Source organism: Olea europaea, chromosome 14, assembly GCF_002742605.1.
Source record: "Olea europaea var. sylvestris chromosome 14, O_europaea_v1, whole genome shotgun sequence".
Taxonomy (NCBI): Eukaryota; Viridiplantae; Streptophyta; class Magnoliopsida; order Lamiales; family Oleaceae; genus Olea; species Olea europaea.
In genome coordinates, this window is record NC_036250.1 from 10,942,804 (window position 1) to 10,963,555 (window position 20,752).

At 35.3% G+C, this 20,752-nt stretch overlaps 2 protein-coding genes across 2 annotated transcripts in view; one reads left to right on the plus strand and one right to left on the minus strand.

Moving 5' to 3' along the window:
• The window catches only part of LOC111409143 (callose synthase 5-like), a 24,707-nt gene extending 23,639 nt beyond the window's left edge, over positions 1-1,068 (minus strand). Inside the window, exon 1 of the mRNA XM_023039105.1 lies at positions 813-1,068. Coding sequence (XP_022894873.1) covers positions 813-1,011 — 199 coding nt within the window. The 5' untranslated portion in view covers positions 1,012-1,068. The remainder of the gene's footprint in view (positions 1-812) is intronic.
• A 4,158-nt stretch (positions 1,069-5,226) lies between these two features.
• On the plus strand, positions 5,227-7,895 carry LOC111409145 (nascent polypeptide-associated complex subunit beta-like). Its single transcript, XM_023039106.1, has 6 exons — positions 5,227-5,306; positions 6,156-6,223; positions 6,780-6,928; positions 7,016-7,072; positions 7,433-7,471; positions 7,566-7,895. Exons 2-6 carry the CDS (start codon positions 6,156-6,158, stop codon positions 7,724-7,726), a joined length of 474 nt encoding a protein of 157 aa, XP_022894874.1. The 5' UTR covers positions 5,227-5,306; the 3' UTR covers positions 7,727-7,895.
• Positions 7,896-20,752: the final 12,857 nt, after the last annotated feature.

Sequence of the window (20,752 nt, forward strand, 5' to 3'; positions counted from 1 at the left end):
ATATATATATATATCCACACGCTCGCGCATAAAGATATCAAACGGGTCGAGCGGCTCGTCGGTTCGACCACTCGGCTCGTCAAAACCCAGCTTGTGGGCAGCCCGAACCTAAGTCGAGCCGAGCAGGGGGCTCAATCCCACGAGCCAAGCCTGCTCGGCTCATCGAGCCCACGAGCGGCTCATGGGCTCGTCAAAAAATATGAAATTTAAAAAAAAAAAAGGTCCAAAAATGTGCAAGTTTAGAAAAATAATAATAATTAAAAAAAATCACGGCTCGTGAGCTCGGCTCGACCCACCAACCACGAGCTTGAGCCGAGCCATTGTCATCGCTACCCGCGCACGAGAATTTGATCTCCTAAACTAAAGTTTATTTATTTATAAAATTATTTTTTTCATGTCCTGGAAAGATAAAAATATTTATTCAGAAGTGATGTTATTGAGACAAAAAAGAAGAATTTAATTAAATTTGAAGGATAAAATCTTCTAATAAGTATTTTAAATATTTTAATAATATCATGTTTCGCACTTGATATAAAGTCCTTATTAGAGCCTCATTCTTTTTTTTTTATAAAAAAAATGTATTTTTCAACGATGTTTTGATATCATTTTAACCACACATTATTCAATAAAATAATATTACACGTAAATTCAAAATTTTTCCTTATTTTTAACCACATATTTCTCATCAATAGACTATTCAAAAATTCATTCTTTTTCCTCAAGATGGGACTCAAACAAGGGCAAAACAGGGACAAAAAAAGGCACATGTGCATGTTTCTATGTATTGAAGGTGCAGTGATAGTTGGACGTACACAGGTATGCAACACGAGGACGATCAACCTCAATCTCAGTGGCTACACGGAGAATAGGGGCAATTGATTGGAGTGATGATGGGACGACCTCATTGTCAAACACCTCCATAGAAAATACAGTGTTGGCAGCGCTACGCGAAGGTCGCCGTGTCAACGTCGATTGTTGCCCTACTGATTCAGTTCCCACGTTCGATGACATCCTTTTTAAATCAAAGTTGGCTCTATCGATCAATTTATGAGTCTTTCAATAAATCAATTAAAAACTTTTGCAAGCCCTCGACGACGCTATCTTCTCTCATTCTTTCTACATCCACTTCTGAAAAATGAATTCTCACACAAGATTAATAAAAAACACATAATCATCAATTTTGCAAAACATCTATGCGAACGTATAGCTGCATTATTAAAAAATTAGAAAAAAAAATCAATTTTCTGCCTGCCATTGATTGTGAAAATAATTTTTCACATATATGATAAAATCTAAGAAATGATGGAGAAAATAAACATTTCAACCTCCGTCATTTTAAACGAATCTTTTCTTCTCCTTCTAATAATCACATTAAGACTCTTATACGTCTTATTTCATCGTTTTTCCGTAGGACTTACCTTGACAACATGCATATTTGTGTGTGATTGATGTATGAATGGACGATGATGAAGTTTAGGTTGAAAGTAGAAGAAAATTCAAATGAATCAATATGAATAATATGGTGTTACCCAGTGGAGCGGGTGCGGGGGCGTGGGGGTTCCGATTGTGAAGGTGGTGGTGGAAGGGAGAGAGAATTTAAATGGAGAGAGAGAGAGCTGGAGTTGGGTTAATAGGACACTTGTTTGGATTGAGAAATTTATGGACACACCGTTAAAGGGTCTCAACGGTAGCCCGTTATTTTTGTCTCTCATTGGTACAACTTTTCTTATTTCACGCACCGGTGTTTATATATATTTCCTAATTGAAAAAACACAACTAAACAGGAGCATGTTTGGGAGTGATTTTGAAAATTGATTTTTTGACCGTTAGGAAAAAAATGGAGTTCACCTGTGAGAAAAAGTCAAATATAACGACTAGAATAATGAAATAACGGTCAAAAAATCAATTTTTTGGAAGAAAAAATCGCTCCCAAACAGACCCTAGATGATTTTCTTAACATTTTCAATATTAAATTTGCTCGAGTCAAGATTATTTACTTTAAACGCGATTAGTTGCAGCCAATATTCTGTGATGGCGTGAGCCTGTTAATATTTTAATCAAGTTGTTCAAAGTATATATAATTAGAGTAAGTGCTTGTTTGTTTTTTATTATAAGTCCCTTATAATTAAATGTCAAAGACAAACTTAATTTAATCACATAATTCGCAGGATCCACAATTATTAATTTTCTTATTTCACCAATACTTTTTATTGCATTATAATTTCGATGACTTATAACAAAACTCAAAGCGAAAAAAATTATAATAATAATAAAAATAAAAATAAAAAAAATAACGACATGCTTACAATATGAAAATAAAAAATATTTTTATGTGTGTAGACGTAATAATTATTTAATAGTATTGAGGGAGTCAAGTTGACATTAATTTATTAAATCTTTACGTATAAGACTTTTGAAGGGTAATTGACACAAAACGTTCCTATCTTTCATGTCTATTGTAGAAAACGTCCTTACCTTTCATTTTTTGACATTTTTGCCCCTACCTTCCACCTTTCTTGGCGCTGAACGTCCTTTTCGCTAATTTTGGACAATTTTACCCTCCATTCAAATAAAACAAAAAGAAAGGAAATGAAATAACTAATTGCAACCACAGCTCCCAAATTTTAAAAATTACAAATCAGTCACAAATATATACAAAATTTTCAACATAGGTGCCAACAACGCTTGACATATAATGCTTCTTTTTTCGAATTTCATTTTCATGGGTTTAGGCTGAGCCTCTTTTATCTCTTTCTCTCCATCTTTGTCATTTTCCTCTCTCAATCAAGTGAATCTTGGGCCAATTTCATCTCTTCTTTACTTGTACAAAAGGGTTTCTAGAATTTTCTTGGTATTCTCTTTCTGAGTTTTCTAAATCATAGTTTAGAACAATAGTAGATTGATCTTTCCTCTTGAATTTTTTATCTGCATCGTTCTGCTCTTGAGTATTCTTTTAAGGTTTTCAACTGGATTTGTGCTTATTTTTCGATTACAGTGATAATTTTAGATTGGGACTTGCATTTGAAACATTAAATTTCGAGTTTAAGGAATTTTATTTTGGAATCTGGGCTTCATTTGATTCACAAAGAGTGCACTGCAGCTTCTAAGACCTTGTTCTCCACATTGAGGTATCAAAATTAAATTAGATAATAATATTAATAATTACAATGATAATATTTCTCTACTTCTGTTAGTGCCTTCGCATGAATGAACTTTTGCAAAAAAATTTATATAATTTTAGATCCAAAGATTGCTGGATGGGCTAATACTATTCTAGATATTTATCTTGGCATCTCTGATTTAAAAATTTGGAAACCGAACTGTTAAATCATTTTTCTTGATTTGTTGACGAAATAGGTGAAGGGCATGTCAAGTGAAAGTGAGGAAAAGATTATATCCAAAGATAGCGTAGATTCAACATACATCGAGGAAGATACTAGCGAAGGAAATGTGAGTGGGAATGATCCACTTAAAAAAGGTCCCTGGACATCTGCACAAGACGCCATTTTAATTGAGTACGTTACCAAGCATGGAGAAGGGAACTGGAATGCAGTCCGGAAGCACTCGGGGCTGGCTCGGTGTGGAAAAAGTTGTTGCTTGAGGTGGATGAACCATCTAAGACCAGATCTAAATAAAGGTGCATACACCCCAGAGGAGAAACTTTGTATGATTGAAAATTTTGTATATATTTGTGATTGATTTGTAATTTTTTAAAATTGGAGACTTTGGTTGCAACTAGTTATTTGTTGTTTCATTTCCTTTCTTTTCGTTTTATTTGAATGGAGGGTAAAATTGTCCAAAATTGGTGAAAAAGATGTTCAACGCCAAGAAAGGTGGAAGGTAGGGGCAAAAATGCCAAAAAATGAAAGGTAAGAACATTTTCCACAATAGACATGAAAGGTAGGGACGTTTTGTGCCAATTACCCGACTTTTGAATGAAAAATACAAATCTAACTCGTAAGTATATAAAATAAAATAAAAATGGAAAAATGAATTCATTTCATCTCTGATTCTCAAAATTTCAAAGACTACATTCATTTTTTCTTACACATCCCAAATTGTGCGAATACTTTGTAATGTTTTCATGCAAACATGCACAAACACGTGTTTAATGGACAAAAATTTTCAATGAGCGTACTATTAGAACTTCATTATGAATGGATAAGCTCCATATTTTCTGTTAGTTCTAGGTGCTCGACTACGCTTTTTATTTGTATATAACTTATTTTATTTTGTATGGTCAAATATTTGGTTGCAAATTAGACATGCTGTCGAACAAATTCTTCGCATAATTTCTCTAAAAACCACTTAGCTCCCATTTGTTAGCAATTTTTCACCTCAAAAAATCAAATTTTTTATCGTTATTTCACTATTTCAGCTGTTATTTTTTACATCCCAACTCACAGGTAGGATCCATTTTTCTCTCTAACGATCAAAAAATCAATTCTCATAATCACTACCAAACATGCTCTAAATTCATAAAAACGCTATCAAACATTAGATTGAATGACGATAAATTGATTTTGAAAGAGATTTGTTAAGCAATAAAAGTAAGAGAGATTGCAGATAGACATAATCATATTTGATTGCACAATAAACAAGCTCTGAAAAAACACAACTCAAAGCATAATTAAGAATTTATAAGAGCTTTTTTTTTTTTTTTTTGGGAACATTGCGTTGCACTCACCAATAGCAAGATGACTCGTATGCAAAATGACAAGTTTGCATACGAACTAGCTCATCCGACTCACAAGGCAATGATAGGTCACTCAAGGCTTTTGCTAGTCGCCTTGGGCATGAGACAAGCCAGCGAGCGGTTTGCCCCCATTTAATCGTCCCTAAGTAAGAGGTGAGTTTTCGGCACATTTTAGGATTTGACTTTTGGAGGTAAATGGAAGATGCATTGAATAGATAAATTAATAAGTTTAGTTTTGTACTTGATCGATGTTTATTTAAAATTAAATGGTTTACATACAAATAAAAAATGGTTTACATACAAATAAAAAATGGTTTTAAAGTATTTTTGTTACTATAAAAATTAAAAATATCCTTTGCAAATTAATGAAAAGGTCACACACGAAATATTCTCACTTTTAAGCTTAGCCAAACATCCCAGGGAAAATGATCGAATACCTAATATACCCCTGAAAAATCGAATAATTAAAAGAGGCGTCACTAGGGTTTCTTTTGCTATCTTCTCCCTCCTTCCCCCATTTCACACTCTAACTCCTCTCTCTCTCTCCCCCTCCCCTCCCCTCCCCTCCCCCCTCTGCATCCACACCTTTTATACTCCACCGTTCCCAGAGGTAATCTAATAAATATACGAGCACACACGGATACACGAACATTCGTGTGTATATATGTATATTTTGTGTGTATATATCTGTGTTTTTTTAGTATTTATATTTATATCGTCTAATAATGATTGAGCTTGATTGATAGATCCTTGCCTATTGTTGATTTTAATACGTATTTTTATTTTGTAGATTAATTTCTTTATTTAAAGTTGAATACTTGTAAATTTAGGTTTACAGTTTTTTGTAATCCGTGCTTTTCATTGCACTGGTGGTAATTGGGATTTTTAGTGGATGTTCTGCCAGCATTTGTTGCCCATTTTTATATCTGGCTAGTTTATCTGTTTGTTAATATTTTATATCATTCTATTTTTGCTATTATATAGTTATGTTAATTGTTTCTTGTGCCTACTGCTGTGAAAGACATTATATTAGTACATAATTTCATTTTGGGGTGAATTTTTTCAACTTCGTCATGTATAGTCATTCTGTCCTAGCTGATATGGTCATGATAATTGTGCTTTTGACATGCCGTGTTACAGTGGCTGCTATTCGTGAAAACGATATTTTAGTGGAAAGTTAGGCCAAATTTAATCGCATGCAGAAAAAACTTTACCTCTCGGCACTTATTATTAAACCTTTTTTTTTTTCTTTTTTCTATTTTTACGTATGTATAGTTCTGCATGCCCTATGAGGCAAACCATATATCCTTATTGTGACTTGCTATAGCATAAGAGAACCTAGGGAAGTTTTCTACACGAAGTTAAGATCTTTATTTGAAATATGAATTTGCCTTAAAATTTTGGCATGTTGAAATTGTTAATGCTTAATGGGCAATGCCCTATAATTTTTACATGACAGATGAATGTGGAAAAGCTAATGAAGATGGCTGGTTCTGTTCGAACTGGTGGGAAGGGTACCATGAGAAGGTTTGTGTCGCTTTGACACTTGATTATATTTTTCAGTTCATTGATTAAGTGCATGCTTTTTTATTATCTGAAACGAATTACAAAGTGTTACTGCACACATAGAGGAGCACAGTATTTTTCTATATACTTGATTGTTAGCTTGTCATTTGAGAGTCACTGTTGCTGCATACCCGCATCATTTTCATGGCAGAATGCTTATGGATTTTTAGCTTCTTCTGTGATACATACGGTTGATAATTGATACCATAGTCTTCTGTTATGAGAGACAGATATCCCTCACTAGTGGAATGTTTTGTAGATCATTTGTCTTGGTGACTGAACTCCTGAAAATAGGGTTTCACATAATGGGTAAATTTTGAGGATAAACATGATTCCTCTTGGTGAATTATGTTTCTAATCTTCCTCAAAAGTAAATACATCATTTCCAGTTGGTCTTGTTTTAATCAGGACATAGTTTACTGGAAAGTTTAGGTCTTGCAATGCAAGTATCGTATAGGTTGCTTGTTTGTTCCTCTGTTTAATATTATTAAATATGTAACCATGCCCATAATTGCAGAAAGAAGAAAGCTGTTCACAAGACTACCACCACAGATGACAAAAGACTGCAAAGCACACTGAAGAGAATAGGGGTGAATGCTATTCCTGCAATTGAGGAGGTCAATATTTTCAAGGAGGATGTAGTCATACAGTTCACTAATCCTAAAGGTATACCCATTGACTGCTGAAATTATTTCCCCAGTTGAACTTTTTGTTTTTTCTTTGGTCTTGACCAGTGTTTTCTTTTGTCTATAGTTCAAGCTTCTATTGCTGCCAACACTTGGGTTGTCAGTGGCACTCCTCAGAACAAGAGTATGTTTTCCTTTCTCTCATTTAAAAAGCTAAGATATATTTTCATATCCAGTTCGATTCTATGATTTGGATCTCACATACTATATTAGTGTAACTCAGTGATAGTTCCTCTAACTTTTCCCCTAGATCCGAAACTGTGTTTTTGGTCCATTTCTCATTGTTAAAATGGGAGAATTGTTGATCTATGAGCATCAAAGGCTTAAGATTTTATACTTGGGTACCTGAGTTGCTGCTCAAATTATTCTTTTCGTATTAAAATTCTCTGTGTTGTCGATTTTAAATGTGGAACATCCTCATTTTCTGTGACACTTTCTTATATTTTCAAAAATGTGTACTAACATTTCTTTTATGCTGTTCTAGAACTGCAAGATATTCTTCCTCAAATTATTCATCAATTGGGTATGCATCTTCTTTCCCTTTAGGTAGTATTTGTTTTTTTTGCGCACCCCCAGACAACTGGGCTGACTGGAGGTTTATTGTGAAAAATATTCAGGTCCTGATAATTTGGAGAATTTGAAGAAATTGGCAGAGCAGTTCCAGAAGCAGGTGCCTGGTGCTGATGCTAATGCAGCACAAGAAGATGACGACGATGTGCCGGACCTTGTTGATGGTGAGACCTTTGAAGCTGCTGCAGAGAAGGATCACACTTCTTGACAGCTTAATATGGATTTTTGTGCCATTTCTTATATGTTCTATGTTTTTGAGCTCTGTTTTTTCTCTACTTAAATCACTGGAAAGTTGTTACTTTGAAATTTTAATCAGTAATCAACTTGATCCTCTACAGATCTTATTTGCTATAAATGAATCTAATCGTTACGAGGAATTTTTTTTGTGGTCAAAATATTAGACAAATGATGTGTTGAACATGATGATTTTTTTCCTCCACATTATTTGATATAATTTTTTATGTATCATTTTTATATACAAGTAGCATAATTCATTTTAACCGCCATCGAACTTGGCTTAATTTTGTCTATCAATGACAGCCAAGCAGTGTATGGACAGCCAATGATGAGCTCTTTGGGTGGGTGGTTTTTCTAAACAATAAAGATATTTGTACAATTGTGGTTGACAATATTGATGTTGTCAAAATTTGAACAATTAATTTAAAAAATAGTTTTTAAAATAGATGAATGTGATATTGCAAGTTTGTATTGTCCATCAAGATTGTCAAAAAAAATATTGTGCAAGTAGCATGATTGTAATGTGTTCTATTTAGTAAGCACCCGTTTGACCTTTATTTTCTTATTATTATTATTTTTTTTTTCCAAACTCACTTTCAATTATAACATTTTTTTAAAATTGACAACTTTTATCAAATTTTCGATCACGAATTTTATTGATTTTTATCAAAATTTACTAATTTATTTATTTTTTTTTTTAATTTTTTTATAGCTAAATCCTACGTCATATGTTAAGTTTGCAATTCTTTAGTATACCACTGTTTTGCCCCTTGCCATGTTCCTTAACAAACTTTTGAGCCTCCTTTGCGACGTCTAGTAGTGGCGATGGGCCGAGTCAGTTATTGCCCATGAGCTCGAGCTTGGCCCATGAGCCATGATGCGCTAGCTAGTGACCTTTTTTTTTTTGGTTCATTTTTCTGTAATAGATAAAACCCTCATCCATTTTTGAGTTTATGATCGACTACTTAAATTTTGAGTATGTGATTAAAAATTGTACACGAGCAACTTGTTATATTATAATTTTTTTTTAAAGTTAAAACAATATTATAAAATAGCAAATTTTGATTAATATGGTCAAATTAAATATCACTTACCTAACGATATACAATTTCAGTATAATTTATCTTGCAATTGGAATGAGCATCTTGCCAGTCCTTCACGTACTTTATTCTTCTAAATTATCTTCTTTTAGTCGGCTCTTGACTTCGGACAAAACCCTTTTTTCATGCATTAAAAGCAAACTCCGAAACTACAGTGTTGACCGAGGTGTTAGAAGGTCCTTTGGAATCGTAGAAACAACTGGCAATCGTCATTCGTATTTTCGCCAGAATTCAATTATTTTTTCTGAACTTTTTTAAATTTTTTTTGTTATTAGACATATTATGATTAAAGTAATTAATTATTCGGCAGTAATGCATTTGGACTTGCGTCCGATATCTAATTACATGCGGTAGACATATTAGTACTAGAAGAACCTATTGCATTTGCATCATATCAATACGTATTAATGCCTTCAGATAAATTTAATATTTCAGCGTCATCTTCTTTAATGTTAGTCGGAGAAGTAGGTGAAGAGGGTACTTTGCAGCCGTTCGTTTTGCATATAATTCATATATTTCACATAAACGTTTGTTCTAAATTTCTAAAAATGATAGGAATATTAAAAGTTAAAAGCTTTTGAAATCTGATAAATTACATGATAAATTGTATTAGGGGTTCATGATACATTCTACGGAAAATAACATAGGCAAGTCTTCTCAATATTTTCTAAACTTTAATTCCATAGAATATATAACTTCACTAAAATTGAGGTACTTTTTGTATTTAATAAAAGCTATTACAATTATATAAAGATGTTCAAACACTATACACCAGATAAAATATTTGTAGAGTTATAAAAACTTGTCAAATATTTTTTAATTTCTAAAGCTAAAAGTCAATCAGATACTTTTAAAATAGTATCATCGTCGTTTATTAAATATGCCTATTATTATAAAATTCATTTATTAAATGTTCAAACCCTTCGTATGATTTTAATAACAAGAAAATAGAAATTCCATATATGCCCTACATCGTTAACAAATATTTTAGTACTCGTCGCCTCATATTCAACACAAAATTCCTTAAAAGCTTGCTTTCTACTGGGTGAAATCGTGGTATATATGTTAGTGCATCCTTAATTCTTTGAATTTCATTCTTAATATGTTTCAAACCATCCTACACAATTAAATTAAAAATATGACATACACAATAAATATGAAATAAATAACTATCGAAATCAGGCTGTAGAACCCTACACAATTTATCGACAACCGACTTATTAACATTAGCATTTTCAAATGTATAAGAACATATTTTGCTCTCACAATAAAATTCTCTAATAATGCTCAAAATAGCGTTATATATATTGTTAGCGTTGTGAGAGAACTCAATAATTCTAAAAGGAACAATTTTTTTATGCATACACCAAGGTGGGCCTATGTAGTGTGTAGTTGCAGCTATATAACATCTTTTATTAATCACTTCTCATATATTTGAAGTTAAAGATATAATACCCCCATATTTTGTAAATTGGTAATTAATTATTTTTTGTATAAAGAAAATATTATATTGTATCGGAATAAAGAGTGTTTCTACTTATCTCAATGTACCTCAATTGAAGATATTTCTTCATATAAGAGACGAAAATGTTGGTTGTCTGCTATTGCTAGAGGCAACTTAGCACCAGCAACGAACTTCACTATTCTCGTTCGAGCTTTTTTCCTTGAATACATCCAAGAGAAAATTATCATAGTAGTAGAACTGATGCCAAACTACCAAATTGCAGTTGAATTTGACCAGTAGCAAAAAGCCCATGTTTGGTCGCACATGTTTTGTAGTGACTTTCATGTGGGTGGTACCAATGCCCTTTTGCCATGCCAATCATTGTTGACAATATTCACATATTGCTTTAGACTCCACAACTCCATCGACCACATGGCACATTGGATTCAATTTAAAGTGATCCCAACATTTTGTCTGTTTTTTCTCTTTTGCTTTCTATTGTATCGAGAATATCTAATTCACGTTCCTCCTCATGTTCCGCTTCGAGAATATCAACATCATTCAAATCAATTGGGTTACTACTTCGATGAGCATCTCAATTTGAATTTTTTTTCGAAATTGGTGCTTCGTCGAAATTGGCAAATTCATTCAGAAATTAACTTTGCGACATCATAGGCGATTCGCCTCCGACACCGTCAAAAAAGCCATCAATATATGAGTGTGGATCCAGTGATTTGTGAACTTGTGATTAAATGTATAGAATATGTATGGTGTATAATAAGTAATTAAGTAAAAAAAATAAATTAGTGTGGTAAAGTAAATTGGTAATTGTTATTGAAAAATTGAAAATGAAGGTAGAAAAGAATGTAGTATTGTGCAGAATGTGGAAGAGAGTGAGAAATGTTGTGTGAAAATTTTTGGAGATGATTTGAGGTATTTATAGAGAAAAAAAAAGGGGGGAAAAATTTAAGTGGCCATAATGGGCACTTTTCAAACTTCAATGAACTAAAAGGCTTTCGTTTATGTTCTTGGTTTGGAGGTTTTTGGGACCTCTCGATCTTTTTCATGGTCGAGAAGGGGGAAGGAGTCTAAATTAATTGATGCCGTGTAACCATAAGATGAAACAAATGGGAAACCAACGAACTCGTAGTCATATTTTTCATCTATCCTAATATACTGACAATAGTGTATATATGTTTGAAATTAAAAAAAAAAAAAAAAACCTAAAACTTATTGAATACTTCTTCTGTAAACATAATATCAATTATAATTAATTCTACACGTACAGTCTAAAAGTCTTAATCCACAATAACAAAATATCTCATGACCTATCGTTAAAATATGAGAGGCATTTTTGTCTTCGAGTGGCTGCGGCGCTCTAACATTGATGATATGGAATTATTTTAAAAAGTCAATTTTCTAGAGCAGTTCATTTTTTTTTATATGTTAGTAATATTTTTATATTTAAAACTTAACATTCATTTATAAGGGAATTGATTATTTAAGATACTGTTGACACGCTGAAAGTGCAGCCCAAATCGAATAGCCCAAAGAATGAAGCCCAACTGGACAATTCAGGATAAAGGTCCAAATAGTGTTATTAATGAATGCAGTGGAAGCCCACGAACGCGATAACACCATCGCCCAAACTTGCAAGACGCCCAAGATTTGAGCGAATGAAGTGCCTTGCAGTCGCCCAAAGTTATGACCCTGTTCTCGCCCAAACCTTCGAATCGCCCAGAATCTTAGCAAACATAAAATGTTATGGTTATCCAAAAGTGCAGTTATCGAAACAGTTATTGAGTAATCTAATCACGTTCCACGATTCAAGGAGTTCAGTTGAAGACTGTTGAACGACAAAGAGTAGTGGCAGCAGTTAGAGACGGCAGTTCCACGATAAGTTGGGCACCATGAAGAAAGTGTAAAGCAATTAAATAGTTTCTAAGCGGTTGATTACAAAGATATCATCAAGGAAATATAAAAGGAAGAAAGACATAGAGCAAAGGACCCCGAATTAAACACTCTCAAATAGAGAATATGTAATTTCAATTTCTTAGTTTAGACTTAAACATTTCTTTTCAGTACTCGTGTGCTTGCGCCCTTTGAAGGCATTCTGTTTAGTTACAATTGTAAAGTCATCGCCAATAAAACACCCATTTTTGGAACTTTGTCTCAGGAGGTTTGTTCCTTATACAATCGTCTGATCCCTTTTTAATTGTTAGCGACTACTCGCGCGAAACAATTTGGCACGCCCAGTGGGACCTTGGTGTTTGGTGTTGGAGATACAAAAAGTGAAACAATGTGCCTCAGAAATTTGATAAGGAAGCAAGTCAGGGAGGAGTCCAATCTGTGATAGAGCGATATGAGGAGCAACATAACTCTCCACGAACAGATGGACAGAATCAGAGCAGTCATAGTCGTTACGAACTAATGACAGAGTTGAGTCCTCGAATTATGCGTGCATTACTTGGAGAACTCACACAAGATGTCGTTGAACAGGTAAATCTATGAAATATTCATAATATGGAAAGACTTACTCAGAATGGGAACGCATACTATGATAACATGGCCAAACAACTGAATACTTTGAATGAAATAATGAATAAGTTAGTAGGCCAAATTTGTCAGCCAATTGTGCCTCTTGCAAATTATTTTCAAACTAGGACTATTGTGAGACATAATCCCCCCGTCCTAAGTCCAAATCAAGGGGTAAAATCACCTTTTGGTCCCTCTACTTCAAACTAGGGGGATGGTGTAATGCCAAATCAGAATGGTGGTAATGGTACATCTAACTTGGGGGGTAACTCAAACGTAAGAGACAATGTCCTAAATAATGGACAGAATACCCCACGTAGTAATGATGGAGTAAATATTCAGGCTAATGATAATAATGGCCCAAATCATGGCAACTTTGTTGCCAACCAAGGACCAAATATCAGGCCTCAAGCAAATCAACCAGTCAACCAACATGTAGGAATTCCATATGACTCCAACGTCATGTTGAGGAATCAAATTATGGAAATAGTACAGGATCAGATGGCTTTTGGGGTACGTCCTGTCATTAGGCCGACTTACACAAAGCCATAACCTGATCGAGTAGACCAAGCATATCTATGGTCTAGAGGGTATAAAGTGCCAAAATTCTCACTATTTACCGATTTAGGAGAGGTGTCTACTCTAGAACACATAGGGCGATTCACACTGCAAAGTGGTGACGTAACTGATTACTATAAAATGAGGTTGTTCTCTAGTTCATTAATGGGAGTATCTTTCTCCTGGTTCATCAATTTACAGCGAACTCTATTCAAACATGGCAACAATTGGAGCAATTGTTCTACGCTCAGTTTTATAAGACTGAGTCCGAAGTTACTCTGGCCGATTTAGCGAATCTACATCAAATGCCAAACGAATGGACAGAAGGTTTCCTTCAAAGGTTCAAAACAGCAAGAAGTAAATGTTTTGTGCCTTTGCCCGAAAAGGAGTTTGTCAAAATTGCTCAAAGTTGTCTAAACTTTGATTTACAAAAGAAGTTTCAAGACAAGGAATTTCCTGATCTTTTCCAATTGAGCGCGAACGTGATTAGGTATGAACGATTAATAAGAGAAGAAGAGCAAATGAAAAATTCTAGTAAAGAGACTTATTATAGAGACCCAAATTTTGATGTTCATACCATTAATGACGAGTATTACGATCAAATCGAAATGTGTTTGGCCGAACTAATCAAAGGAGATACGTATACTTGTCCTATAATGGCTAAGCATAGACCGTCGGGTAAGGATGAGCCTATAAAAGATGAAAACAAAAAGGTTAGAACGTTCTCGTTCGATGTAACCAAGGTTGACCTTATATTTGATAAACTATATAATGATAAGCAGATAAAGTTGAGTGATAAACATAAATTACCAAACCCTGAACAAGTTAAGATTAAAAAAATATTGTAAGTGGTATAATGCATGGTCACATTTGACTAATAACTATTTGATTTTTCGCCATGTGTTACAGGATGCCATTGAATCAGGACGAATTATGTTCGAGGATAAGAGGAAGATGGCAGTGGATGAAAACCCTTTTCCACAGCCACTTGGGATGAACATGGTGACGACTGGTTTTAAAAACAAGTTGTCAAAATTCAAGTTGATTATAGATGATGGAGAAGAGGACCCTGGACCACATCCCAGTGTCTTTGAACGTATCAAAGGGAAAGAACCTGAAAAGGATGAAGACATCCTATGTGCAAGATGTAAAAGAGAAGTGAGTGGGAATACAGAGAAACCATGGATATAGCAGCATCACCGTCGCCTTAGTTTTCTCCCAAACACTCAGCCTGGTAAAGGGCGAGGTATATCGTTCTATAGGGGACCGCCTTTTGAAAGGCATTCAGGCCAGTGAATAATGGAAGAACATTCAGGCCGCAGCCTCGCCAACCAAATGTATGCATTCGTTCCAGTATAATGCAGGAAATGTTATACCCTTCAACGAGATGACTAGAACCTAACAAAGGCATTTTCAACCGAACTATGGACGAATGATGAGGCAACAACAGGGAATGCCATGTCCTAAGGCGCCTAAGCTACTCGAGGTGGCCAATCAAAATATTCTCAAAGACACTGAAGAGACCGGTACATGTGAATCGATGAAAGAATTGCCAGAGACTTCTTCTGGGAGGTCGAAGTTTGAGCGAGACAGAAAAGATGGAGAAGATCCAGATCAGTCTCTTACTATTCAGTTCGGTACGTTACCTCCTGTCATGACTAATAACTATTTGCTAGCCAATGAGTTCAAGAATAAAGAGAAAGAAGAAGAAGAAGAGAGGGAGGATAACGAAGAAGAAGCATGCGTGCGGGAATATGAAGAAGACTAAACTTCTAGAGGGGCCTACGATGATGAAGGAGATGATGGTATGACGGATATCGAAGGAGAAATTGATTTGGAAGCAGAAAAAAGAAAAAGAGGAGTATCGTACAACACTCTGTTGAAGCAACTACATCGAGAGGGGGTTCGTGAAGTGGACTTGTTGGGGGAACCGTCTGAGCGTTCTTTTGATTATTACATGCTGTACGGGACGCCCAAAAGGAAAAGGAGAGTTCCTTGCTCTAAAAAGTATGGATCACCTCCAAGAATAATGCCTCCTCTCACAGGTTGGGTAACTGAAGAAGAAGCATTAGAAAGCAGTAAAAAGGAAACGGAAGCTCAGTACGACATGCTGCACGTTGACTTATCACAAAAGGATAATTTGACAGAGGACAAGCAGGAAGTGAAAATAGATGCTGCCGAAAAGATTATTTTTAAGCAGCCAGCCATGAAGTTAACTAAACACTAGAGGCCTTTGTACGTTAAAGCTCTAGTTAACGGCATACCTGTGGCAAAAGTGCTTGTTGACAATGGAGCAGCTATAAACACCATTCCATCTAGGATGATGAAGAAATTTGCAAAGACAGAAAATGATATGATCCCAACAGAAGTCGTCTTTACGAGTTTCAATGGAGGAGCAATTTCAACTAAAGGGGTTATGCCATTGGACATAACTATAGGGACAACTATTAGGACCACAGTCTTCTTTGTAATAAATGGTCTTACTAGTTACAATGTGTTATTAGGAAGGGATTGGATACACGGAAGTCGCTGTATACCCTCATCGCTCTATCAATGCTTGATTTTTTGGAATGACAAAGACGAAGTAGAAGTGGTGCAGGCCGATCATAGACCTTTTGTCGCAGAAGCAAACTCACTTGAAAGGTTCATGTATGAAGGAAATTATGGACCTGTCAGAGTAGTCAAAGATGGAGAAGAAACTCAAATTGTTGCTCAGAGTGAAGAGCCATTTTCGGTGGATGCACTCACTGAAATGTTCAGTCAGATGAGGCCAAATATAGTGGCCTTAGAAGAGCCAGTAATTGGTAAAAGAGTAATCAAAGAGTTTTAAATGAGTTGTAAGCAACAAAAGCAAATGGTCGATATTCAGGCCTTCAAAGCCAAATTAATGGCTTTCAATAAAGAATGCAAGGACAAGACTAAAGAAGAAGCAGCCTTGAAAGCATTGAGAGACAAATTGGCAGTGTTCGAGTTGGAACAAAGTATTGGCCGAAAAGTTAACAAAGTGGATTGTTTAGAAGAAGAAGTGCCTACAAGAGAATTGGACGATGAAGTGATGAGGATCGCCAAGCCTGGATACGCTCAAACACAAAACCCTCTGATTAAAGTGAATATTGGCAATGAAGGAGAAGATCGCCCAATATTCATCAGCCAAATGCTCGATCAAGAGGTTAGTGATAAATTAATCACTTTATTAAAGGAATATAAAGATTGTTTTTCTTGGAAATATGAATATATGCCTGGTTTAGATAGAGATTTGGTGGAACATAGGTTGCCAACCAAGCTAAATTTTAAGCCTCATAAGCAACCTCTTAGGCGTTTTGCTCCTAATGTACTTCCTGAGATCAAGAAAGAAATGGAGCGATTATTAAAGGCAGGCTTTATTAGAACAGCCAGATATGTGAATTAGTTGTCCAATATCGTACCAGTGCTAAAAAAGAATGATAAATTAAAGATGTGCATAGACTTTAGGAATTTAAACATAGCCACACCCAAAGATGAATATCCAATGCCCACAGTAGACTCTCTAGTAGACTCAATTGCCGGACACGTAATGTATTCCTTCATGGATGGGTATTCAGGATACAATCAAATTTATATAGCTGAGAAAGATATACACAAAACTGCCTTTTGATGCCCAGGGTCTCTAGGATGTTTTGAATGGGTAGTTATGCCTTTCGACCTGAAAAATAAAGGAGCAACTTATCAAAGGGCGATAAACCTGATTTTTCATGATATGATAGGCTAGTTTGTTGAAGAATTAAGATGTTCATTTGAGCGAATGAAGCAATATAAACTAAAATTAAATCCCTTGAAATGTGCATTTGGTGTTAATGCAGGAAACTTCCTTGGTTGCTTAGTACACAAAATGGGAATTGAACTTGATAAAAATAAAGCAAAGGTCATTTTAGAGGCCAAATCACCTAGCAACAAAAAAGAATTGCAAAGGTTTTTAGGCCAAGTAAACTTTTTAAGACGCTTTATTTCTAACTGTGCAGGGTGAACTAAAGCTTTTTCACCGCTTTTAAAGTTGAAAATCAGGACGAATTCGTTTGGAAAGAAGAACATCAAAAGGCTTTCGAAAGCCTAAAGACATATTTATCAAGTCCATCAGTGTTGGTGTCACCAATCCAAGAACGACCAATGAAAATGTATGTACGCTGAAAAAGAATCAATAGCTGGAATGGTTGCGCAAGAAGACCAATTTGGTAAAAAAAGGGCGATTACTACTTGAGTAAACGGTTAACAAAATGTGAATGTAATTACTCTGTCATTGTAAAATTATGTCTTGCATTGTATTTCACATGTACAAAATTAAGAGTTTATTTACGGCCCGTAACCGTTTATTTGATTTTCAAGGTAAATTTGGTTAAGTATATGTTCTCTCGCCCTATTTTACACCAAAGGGTAGGCCTTTGGATGTTAGCATTATCAGAATTCGAAATACAATACATACCTCAAAAGGCAATCAAAAATTAGGCATTGGCTAATTTTCTGGCCGATCATCTATGCCTTGACATGCTTGAAGAAATTGAATTAGAAATCAATTCATTCGAAGTAAAACCTTGGGTATTGTATTTCGATGGGTCAAAAACCTTTAAAGGTGCAGGAATAGGAGTAGCATTGATAAATCATTTAGGGATTTGCTACAAGTTCGCATAGTGATTCCATTATAAGTCTATATGAAATCGCCCAAGAGTTGTTGGAAGAATTCGACCAAGTAGAGCTTCAATGCGTTAATAGGATATATAATGATGTGGCAAATGAGTTGGCCCAGATGGCCTCAGGGTACTCGAAGGTTTTAAATTGGAAGTCGACTTATGAGTATGGAACAATATTGCCCGTGGTCCAAAGAAGGGCGAGAACGATTGAAATTCATTGCATACAAGATGGAGATGCGATAGATTGGAGGGCACATATTAAAAGGTTCTTTAAAAAGCCTAATATAGGAAATAGTAAAAAAATGAAGTTGCGTTTGCTAAACTATACACTGATATATGAAGAGTTGTTTAAGAAATGCTCTGATGGTTTATTGCTAAAATGTATAAGTTTGCAAGAAGTCAGGACGATCATGGCTGAAGTACACGAAGGGATATGTGGAGCTCATTAACCTGGCGAAATGATGAGATGGTTAATTATTAAAAATGGATATTTTTGGCCAAAGATGGGAGAATCATGCGTTCAGTATACAAAGAGTTGTCTAGCATGCCAAAAGCATGGTCCAATACAAAGGGCGTCAGCACAAGAGATGACACCTATTATCAAACCTTGGCCGTTTAAGGGTTGGACGATAGACCTGATAGGGAAGATTTATCCCCCATCGTCCAAGCAACATACATTTGTTATAGTTGCAACTGATTATTTCACTAAGTGGGTAGAAGCGATATCTTTAAAGGAGATCATCCAAAAGAATGTCATAGAATTTATCCGTGATCATATTATTTATAGATTTGAAATTCCAAATTTTGATGGTAGATCACGGAACTTCTTTAAATGGAGATCAAGTGAATGAATTCTTGAGCGAGTTTGGAGTTAAATTAGTAAACTCCACACCATATTACGCTCAATTCAACGGACAAGCAGAATCTTCTAATAAGATTCTAAAAAATATCATAAGGAAAATGATAGATGAAAATGCCAGAAATTGGCACGAATGTCTTAACAAGGCCTTATGGGCTTATAGGACGTCGCCTCGGTCAAGTATCAAAATTACTCCTTTCCAACTTACTTATGGACAGAAGACCATTTTGCCTATGGAAATCAATGTACAATCGATCAGAGTGTGTTTGCAACATAAGTTAAGTGGTGATGAGTATACCAAATCACTAGTTCAAAACTTATTGGAGTTGGACGAATTAAAGTTGGACGTCCTAAATAGATTGCAAGTTCAAAAACGAAGGATGGCTAAGTTTTATAATAAAAAAGTTATAGCCAAGTCGTTCAGCCTGAGCGAATTGGTTTGGAAAACAATACTCCCTTTGGATAACAAAGATCCAAAGTATGGCAAGTGATCGCCCAATTAGGAAGGACCATATAAAGTAAATAGTGTGTTGTCTAATGAAGCCTATCATTTGGAAGATTTAGATGCCACCAAACACATGAGGTTCATTAATGGCAAATATTTGAAAAAATATGTTCATTCCTTATGAGAAAGTGAACAAATAAAAGCGTAATCAAATCACGTTGAACGATCGTAAATAAAAAAGAGCTAAAGCGAAATACGCTCAAATAAATTCCTTTGTTATCAAACGTTTATTACAAAGTTGCAAAATACAAAATACTAAATGCTCTATGAGTTACAATTGAGAGCAAACTAATCTCTAGGTCGATCGCCAAGTAAGAGGGTGAACTGGCCTTAATTGCTATCCTGATCGCACTGCTGCAAAGGCAAGTGGAGAGGTCAAGAAGCACTCTCAGCAAGCAGAATGGAAGAAGAAGCACCCTCACATCGCCTTTCTAAATGCATCGCCGCAATAACGGGCAAGGAGGCTGAGAAGTACTCCTCAGCAAGCAAGGTGGCTTGCACGCATCCTAAAAAATTGTCTTCCATCATCAAACTCCTTGTAAGGAACATGGAGACGATGGGAAGAACTTCTTTGGCCAAAGAATATTTCCTATATCTCCCATTCCAAAGGTGACATAAAAAAAGATGGCAAAATGGGCGGATCCAATGATCCATTTCCATGGAAGACGAAGGTTTTGGATCAATTGTCAAAATGCCAAACAATGGCAGTAAATTGGTTTTGAAAAATAGAATGGAAATGAAAATGATAAGTGTGGAATATAAGTGCATTTATAGGGGCGTGAAGGTGAAGAGACAGAATATGAATAGTCACATTCGTGCCTAGTAACTGGAATCAAATGGGTCGAAATCTTGGGAAAAGAGACAGAAATACTAAGAGAAAATGTACGTGAATCTTAGCATAAAGCAGTTAAATGCTTAGGGGGTTGACGATTAAAGATGACGTCAATAAATACATAAGAAGACAAATTAATCGTTCATTAATGATAATGGCTGTTGGTACGTTCAGAATTACCAATGGATATCAGTATGAGGTTACAAGGGGAAAGTTAATACGAAATTACAAAAAGAAAAGTTAAGGCATTATAGGTCTTAATTACAATTCGCCCCAAACTGAACGAATTCTCTCCCCAAGTCTCCCTCAATTCTCGCTCTGCCGAGAAGAAGTGATATCCAATTCAGCTACAAAATCATCATCAACTTCCAACTTCTTGTACTACTCGACCAAAGACTTGGTTCGCTCAATTCCTTGGGAGGCATTACGTTTTTTAGCATCCATTCTCGCCTTGCAGTCGTCCATCCTTGCTTGAAGCTCCTTCATTTGTGTAGTCAAACTGG

Bases quoted from the DNA above. Each gene is read 5' to 3' on its own strand.
- LOC111409145 (XM_023039106.1), top strand. From the start codon at position 6,156: ATGAATGTGGAAAAGCTAATGAAGATGGCTGGTTCTGTTCGAACTGGT. The intron at 6,224-6,779 runs GTTTGTGTCGCT...CCATAATTGCAG, and splicing joins GGGAAGGGTACCATGAGAAG to AAAGAAGAAAGCTGTTCACA. The intron at 7,472-7,565 runs GTATGCATCTTC...AAAAATATTCAG, and splicing joins TCAAATTATTCATCAATTGG to GTCCTGATAATTTGGAGAAT.